The following is an 8,007-nucleotide window of genomic DNA, read 5'->3' as shown; positions in this document are numbered from 1 at the left end:
GAATTACAACTGACCAGTGTTATGTGGATTGTCACTGAACGTTCGACAACGCCTCCTCCTGGTTTCACCAGATCCCTCTCTCCTGTGTATCAGGACTGTTTTTCCCATTATCCGCCTCTGCTCATTATCTCCTGATTAATCTCATCATTGCATTATTATAACCTGTGTACCCTCGGCTCTCCTTTATCTGGACTGCTCTGCTCATTGTTCTTTTGTGAAGTCTTGATTTACCCAAACTCTGTTATCACTCGTGTTTGCTCTTGTGATTTTGACTTGGACATTGATCTCGTTTTTGAGCATCAGCTGCCAGCCCCTTACCCAGGCCTGTTTGACTTACGATTCTTGGATTGCCCTTACCTGTGCTGCTTTCAGTTATTTATACTGGCCTTGCATAGTGTTCTGGAGTTCTATGACTGTCTATCTTTGCTGGCTTACCTGTGTTATTAAAATACTGCAGATGGATCCGACCGCCTCAGCCTCTTCGTCACATGGATACTGTTATATTTTAGTCATTTTTATTTTTTTTAATCACTTAAAAAAAAAAAATTATGTCTAGTTTTTTTTCAGTTTTTGTACAAGTTATTTTAGTAGCCTACATCATGTGAAAATAAAAGAAATGTAGCCTTGGTAACTAGCTAGGATTAATTAAGTATAAGATTTTTTATTTTTATTTTAGTTCAATTTTAAGAATTATTTTAAGTTACTTTTTATGGTTTTAGTTTGAGTGACCTTTTTATGGATAAAATGTCAAGCAACTATGATACTTATTGCCCAAATAACTCATACAACAGTCAAATAACATTTCACTGCATACCGCTGCTCCAAATTCCCGCCATTAGAAGTCATACGCTAATAAATATTCTGTTCAATTCATATAGATAATACAGCAAGAGTACGTATATTACTAAATATTAAGAGGTTTCTTCTAGGTATTTATAGTATGACATCTCACAAGTCAGGCTTTTAAAACAGCTGCAAGTCCTTTGAAATATCAAAGTTTCAAAATCATTGTGATGATACACGGAGGTCCAGTTTCCCGCGCTCACGCGAAACGTTCTTTTCTGAGACGATGTAAGATCAGTGAGCGAGAGCGTGTACGAAATTCCACGAAAAGGGCACACTGCTTTGCACGTGCACAGATATTCACTGTAGTTACGATGGTGAATTCCGCTCACTTAACTGTAGGGGGCTTCAAAGTAGCAAAAATATACAAAACCACATATCCTCGCTTCAAAGAAAAGTTCACCCAAAATGAATATTTTGTGAATTAGTTTTTATCAGCTGTTTGGACGGCAATTTCTGACGGCACCTATTCATCGCAGAGGATCCACTGGTGAGCAAATGATGCTACATTTCTCCAAATCTGTTCTGATGAAGAAACAAACCCATCTACAGTATATCTTGGATGACTTCTCATTTCGAGTGAACTATTCCTTTAAACTATATTTATTGCCAATAATCCCCAGCTAAAGAAAGAACTCAAAGCATGCCATTTAAAGAGTTTTATTTGATTCTTGACCTGATTTTACAAAACCACAAATCCACAATAGTCATCTTAGAAGTAAAATGATTTCACGTTAAAACCCAGGCTTTCGTTTTTAGTTTTTTTTAATGATGAACAGATTGGATCAATGTCCTGAGTTCTGCTCATCATCAAAGATGAAATCCACACACAAATTCAGAGCATTCAGAGATCCTCAGATCTTCATTCTCTGCTTGCTCTCATTGTGTAAGGAGACACATTTTTAACACTACACAATTCTAACTAAATTCTACATGTGTCTTTATAGTTATAGTATTATTTTTTTCTGTTTTAAACCATCTTCCAAAATGGTCTGTTAAAAATTGACAGGTTATGCTCGATGTCTTGAATGATCATGTGTCACTTTCAGCACCGAGCAAACGCGTCAACAGCAGAAGGACGGCGCGAGTTTGTCACATGGACATGGCGTTCGTCCCATTCCACAACTTATTTGTGAATGGAGGGATTTTCTCTCCTTTATTTGTCAAATAACTATTGTGCTTGTGTTAATCATCATCATCATCATCAGTGTTTAATTGGGGGGGGCTGCCTTCACTGGTGTCCATGAATATTTTCTTGCTGGATTTCTGCACATGATCTTCATTTCTTTTCTCCAGGGCTTCAATCTGTAAAAACATACGACAAGATTGATTTTTAACATCCGAGTTTTAAATATCAGTTGGATCTTAAAAAATGTTTGAAATCCAGACCCGGGCTAAGAAATCAGCCTCATTATCACTGTTGATCTGCAGTCCAGACACGGTGTTGAACAGCTCGAATACATCGAGAGCTTCAGCCACACCAGCTTTCTGGAAAAACTGGAGAGAAGAAAACATTCATTAGTGATCGCAACCTTGCAGAGCTCTTTATTACACCACAAGACAGTTCGGACACTTACTGTGGCCACATTCCTGCAGTCTCTGAACAAGAACTCCAGACCGTGAGGGTGAGTGGGCTCTATGGACTGACTCACGTCAATGAACCACACCTTCATAAGGGAAAAAAAATTATACAAATAAATTTAAGGTGTCATTGGAATATAAAGATTAAAAAAAAAAATACATAGTTGTTTTAAATCGTAATAATATATCACAATATTTCTATTTTTAAGGCATGTTTGAACAAATAAATGCAGACTTGGTGAGCAGGAGAGGCTTTAAGTTTTTTAACGGTAGTGTAGTTGATGAACACATGACTAGCCTTGCTTTTTCTGCAGAATTGAAAAATAAGTGCTACAAAGATTGTTTTAACTGGCTTAATACAAACCTGTCCCTCATGCCAGAGCATGTTGTATTCACTCAAATCAGCATGCACCAGATTACAGTCTTGATACAGACGCTGCATCATCTGTGAGTCAGAGAACAAGAGGTGAGAATATCAAGAGCAAATATCAAAGTCAAATTACACGCTAAAATTAAAACAGAAATAAGACTTATTATTATTATTACTATTACTTATATTATTTTATGACAAGTAAGCACTGTAATAAAGTAACACAAATCCTGTAAGGACACAAAATATAATTTCTTATTTTTTATCCAATTTCCATGTAACAATAGCAAAGATTGTTGGGAGTATTCCAGGACACTGACGTTTAGCACTTGGTAGTATGCTTTCTTCATATCCTCAGAACTCAGAATAGCGTCCTTCAGTTTAGGTGCAGGAACATGGTCTTTTCCAATGAATGACATCACAAGGATATGCTTCTTTAGAATCACCACCTCGGGACACGGGATCTCTGCTTTCTTTATCCTACACACATACATTTGTGTGTGCAAGAGGGGTGGAATGGCATGAAAAAGTAGATGAAACCAGAATATGTTGTAGTGTCATCTTAATTTCCATATGGCATTTATTAAATCAGTCATATTAAATGTCAAATACTTGTCTTATACAGTTAAATGATCGGTTTATCACCTGGTGAGGTTGTGCATCTCCTTCTCAGCCCACAGGTGGATAATTTTGCGAGGATTCAGCTTGCTGAAGCGGTCTTTGAAGCGGTAGTCGTCCTTGATATATTTGTCCCGGTTCTTAAACTCATTCAGGGTGGTCTTGAAAACTTTGAGGACACACTCTTCTGGAACAATCTTCTCTTCAAAGCTGCATGAGACACATTGAGATTAACACTGCATAATTAATGCACACTTTAGCGTTAATTGCAAGACTTAAGCGATTTGCACACACCTCCCTCCATTAGCGTGGAAAACCACCGACTCTTTTCCTGTGCTGATGCAGCCATTGATGTTCTCCAGTATCCCAGCATTCACCATTTTGTACATGAGCAGTCTGGTCCTGGGGTCCACAGCTTGTTCCTGAGCAAAAGAGGACATGAAATGTACAGTCAGCATATACAAGTGGATGCATTACATTTCTTTGACAGTTTGTTGAGTCTCAAACTCAAAAATTATTATTATTATTATTATTATTATTATTAAATGCTTTACATTACATTTATTCTACAGTTGGTTGAGTCTGAAAACCCATAAAATACAAGAAACAAAAAAAAAACTAAACTAAAAAGAAATTATGAGTTGGGCTCTTTACATTGCATTTCCTCTACTGTTTGAATATAATTAAATTCATTAAAATATAAATCAAATGAAACAAATAAAATAAAACAAGATAAAATAATGAATGGGTTTTTGACATTATATTTCTGTCTGAAGTCTGAAAACCCCTCAAATAAAATTAATCAAAATAAACTAAAATAACATGTAAATAAAATAAATGTATTTATAAATCTATAAATAACAACTGAGTTGGGCTCTTTGCATTGTCTAAAACCCACTAAAATAAAAAAAGAAAATAAACTAAAATAAAACAAAAATTAAATTAAATTAGTGCTGTTAAACTGTTAATCATGATTAATCATATCCAACTTAAAAGCTATAAGAATATAAATATATAAATGTATATACATGCACATTTTTCTGAATATCTACTGTGTGTGTGTGTGTATTTATATATACATAGTAATTATACACAATACACATACATATATTATGCGATTAATTGCAATTAAATGTTTGACAGCACTAAATAAAATAATTAATAAAAAAAATGGGTTGGGCTCTTTACATTTCTTCTACAGTTGGATAAGTCTGAAAATCCCTACATTAAACTAAAATAATAAGCTCAACAATAAAATAAAATAAAATAAGGATTGCCTCTTTACTTTATCTTTCTTCTACAGTTTAAGAAGTCTAAAAAACCCTTAGAATTGTATGAAATAAAATAAAATAACAATAAAAAAATATGATTCATGGAGAATTGGTTGGGCTCCTAAAAGGGAAACAGACTCACAGCAGTAGAGTGCTCCTTCTTCTCATGAAGTCGAGCGCTGCGGCGCTGCTCGCTGTCACAGTGGCGTTTCAGAGCGTTGTACACTTGGTTGGAGAGCTTCAGGTCCATGCCGATCCCGTCTCCCACCTGCACCTCCGGAGCAAACTGCACAGAATCATTCAGAGAGTGAAACGATTACAACTGAACAACAGTTTAACATGTCATTTAGGATAATGTGTGAACAAGCCTAACATTGTCCATGCGTGCCGTGTTCTTCCGTCCACAGACTTCCTCATCATGTTTGGTGGTGATGTTCTTGCCCTTTCCAACAAATCCCTTTTTAGGGGTCGTTGTTGGTTTGGCTGAGTAAGTAAATCAAATGTAGTCAGGTAACAAAATATTAACTGCTAAGGGCAGATAAAAAAATGATTTTCTGTGTAGCACAAACAAGCTCACCAGCTCTGTAGGGGTCATGGCGAGTGTCCTGCCAATCAACCTCATCTTCAGAGCTGTCACTGTCCTCATACGGATGAACCATCCGGTAGTTCTCAAACGATATGGAGACTGGAAATTTAATCAGTTGTTAATTTTTTTTTGTACATGCATGCATGTCAAAAATAAAAGTTTATGTATGCATGTTTGTTTGTTTATGTATGCATGTTATATTATGTATGTATGCTTTTGAATTTTTCTAGATTCAGCCCCCACCCCATCCCATTTAATTTCTCCGGATTGCATTTTTTCATGATTAAATTACATAAAAATTTAACTTATATGGTCCTATTAAAATCAGCTTTATTTTTATAGCATGTACAATAAAATTTACATTTTAATAATTTATAATGACAGAGCCAAATGATATGTTTAATTTAATTAAATATTGATAAAAAATGTATAAGCAAAAATGCTGGTAAAGATATTAAGGAATAATAAATTTACCAATCAATCTTAAAAAAATAAAATACAAATATGACAATTCCTTTAATTTTTCTGCAAACATAACTAAGGTTTTTGTCACAATGTAGTCAAGTTAAACCAAACTTATACACACACACACACACACAGATTGAAAGTCCAACAGATGAAAACACACATTATTTGAATTTTTTTGTTTTACCTTTGCTGTCTCCGTTAAACTTCCTCTCCTCCCTGCGCAGCTGCGTATCAAACTCGCGATCGAACTCCATCTGAAGCATCTGGGCCAGAATCAGGTCGCTGGACGTGTCTGCTTCAGGAGCGCATGTCAGGTCCAGATCGGTACTGAAAATAATACAAGGAAATGGATACAAAAGATGTTTTTGCCTTCAGAATTCATGACATATTTGCTTTAAACAATAAAAAATAAATAACGTCAATGTACAATAAGTGCTAAAAATGCCATTTCCAAAGTGACTATATCATATATTACTATTGTTTCTATATATAGAAGTACTCCACTACTACACTTGTAACAGTGCTAATAATTTGATACTGTTTGAGACTGACTCAGGGATTTCTGGGAAAGAGCTGCCCTCCTCATGCAGCTGTCGGGCCAGTTGCTCACTCATCACATCAGCCAGAGAGCAGGGCGCTGGTGCCAGGACAGGAGCACCCCATGGGCTCTGGAAGAATAACACAAAACAGACACGAACCACTGATACACTATCGGCAGAGGGAGGGCTCACATTTCAACAATTACCACCATCTACAGTTGACAAGCAAAATAAAAGTTCTGTCACATGTGCCCAAATTTACTAAACCTCATGTCATTATAAACTAGGGTTGCAAAAGTTTGGAAAAATTCCAGTAAAATTAGAAAACTGAATTTTTTTTATTATTTTTGTTGCCACTTTTTGGAAATTTTCCACCTCTTTGCAACCCTTTTCCAAACTTTGATTTTATTTCTTCTGTTGAATGTAAGAGAAGATATTTTAAAGAATATTGGTAAACATTCTAAATTAGCATTTTTGGATGGACTATCCCCTTAATAACCTCATCAATAAGCACTTTCTCAAATTTAATCAGTCAAATAGAAAGATTTGATATCTAGATTTTCTTAATATTTTACATTAACAGAAATATGAACTATATGTAAAAACAAACTATGTTTGTAGACTATTTTAGTAACTGAAATAAAGCTGTAATCAATTAAAACAGAGATACTACATTAAGAAACTTAAATGAAAATGTGTAGAAATGTTGCCTAAGTTAAATAGATGTTTAAATTTAAGCATTCAAATTACTAAAACTTAAATAAATGTTTAAAAATAATAATATAAATATTAACACTGAAAATGTTAAAACTCAAACTCTTAATTAATACTTTAATAATATATAGGTATATATAGAGATAAGTAATGCTAAAATAACTTGTTTTTAAGTACTGCAATATTTATTTGGCCTACTTAAACCTATAAAATGATGACTTAAGCCCAGATCAAAAGTCTCAAAGTCCACATGCTTATGTTAACCTAACCCATAAACATTTGCACATGATAACACTACCTTATCATTCTATTCTATTCTATTCAAACACGTTCTAACTGGGTAAGGTTCACCAGTGTTAACTCTATTTAGCTGTCAGAGTTGAGTCATCAAGTGTCAAGCAGGTTTAGACCAGTCTTACCGTATTACTCACCCTTCTGTTGTATAATGCTTGAGAGATAGGCCTTGTACAAAACCAACTCATATTTTTGTCCACATAATTCGACAGTCAGAGAATGTGACATCAAACTGTTCGGAAATCTCACCTTGGTTTCTTTTGTAGTGACTTCAAGTTGGTCCATGTTAGCTGACAGAAGGTTTACGTTAGATTCAAAGAGACTAAGAACGAGACGCTTCTAACACTTTATCGCGTAGATTACTAGAGTAAAACCCGTGTAAGATTCGTTAATATCGACTTTGATTTTCTATGTAACAGTACTTATGACTATTTTTAAACAAGACCGCTAAAACGTGGTTTAAAACGACAAGTTGGTTCGATACCGACAATATGTCAGATAAAAATAGATGTGAGATAAAACCTACAACGGTTGGTGGGACAACCCCTATGACGTCACGACTCGGATTTTCAAAATAAAAGTTAAACGAATAACAAATAAAAGTATTTGTGATTTATTTTATAATAGTGATTGGGATTTCCGAAAACAGCCAGAGATCCATGTACTTGAGAAGCAAAATTACACAAGATAACAATACTTATTTTTTCAAAAATTCAATAACTT

At 34.8% G+C, this 8,007-nt stretch overlaps 1 protein-coding gene across 1 annotated transcript; it reads right to left on the bottom strand.

Annotated features, from left to right (window-relative positions):
- Window positions 1-1,487: 1,487 nt before the first annotated feature.
- On the bottom strand, window positions 1,488-7,862 carry LOC113042591 (serine/threonine-protein kinase RIO3-like). The gene is made up of 13 exons (XM_026201556.1): window positions 7,534-7,862; window positions 6,290-6,405; window positions 5,922-6,064; window positions 5,261-5,368; window positions 5,057-5,166; window positions 4,826-4,969; window positions 3,707-3,834; window positions 3,440-3,622; window positions 3,115-3,274; window positions 2,789-2,869; window positions 2,421-2,510; window positions 2,233-2,340; window positions 1,488-2,148 (listed from the first exon to the last, which is right to left on the bottom strand). The coding sequence occupies exons 1-13, from the start codon at window positions 7,567-7,569 to the stop codon at window positions 2,029-2,031; spliced, it is 1,527 nt and encodes a 508-aa protein (XP_026057341.1). The 5' UTR covers window positions 7,570-7,862; the 3' UTR covers window positions 1,488-2,028.
- Window positions 7,863-8,007: the final 145 nt, after the last annotated feature.

Source organism: Carassius auratus, chromosome 24 (genome assembly GCF_003368295.1).
Source record: "Carassius auratus strain Wakin chromosome 24, ASM336829v1, whole genome shotgun sequence".
NCBI classification, from domain to species: Eukaryota; Metazoa; Chordata; class Actinopteri; order Cypriniformes; family Cyprinidae; genus Carassius; species Carassius auratus.
Note: the sequence above shows the minus strand (reverse complement) of the source record. Positions and strands in the feature narration are given on the sequence as shown.

What these genes read in the sequence shown, in the direction of transcription:
- LOC113042591 (XM_026201556.1), bottom strand. Translation starts at nt 7,569, where the DNA reads ATGGACCAACTTGAAGTCACTACAAAAGAAACCAAG. An exon ending in AGAAGGAGCACTCTACTGCT is followed by an intron (nt 3,835 to 4,825) that starts GTGAGTCTGTTT and finishes TCTTTTGCTCAG; the next exon opens with GAACAAGCTGTGGACCCCAG. An exon ending in TTCCACGCTAATGGAGGGAG is followed by an intron (nt 3,623 to 3,706) that starts GTGTGTGCAAAT and finishes TGTCTCATGCAG; the next exon opens with CTTTGAAGAGAAGATTGTTC.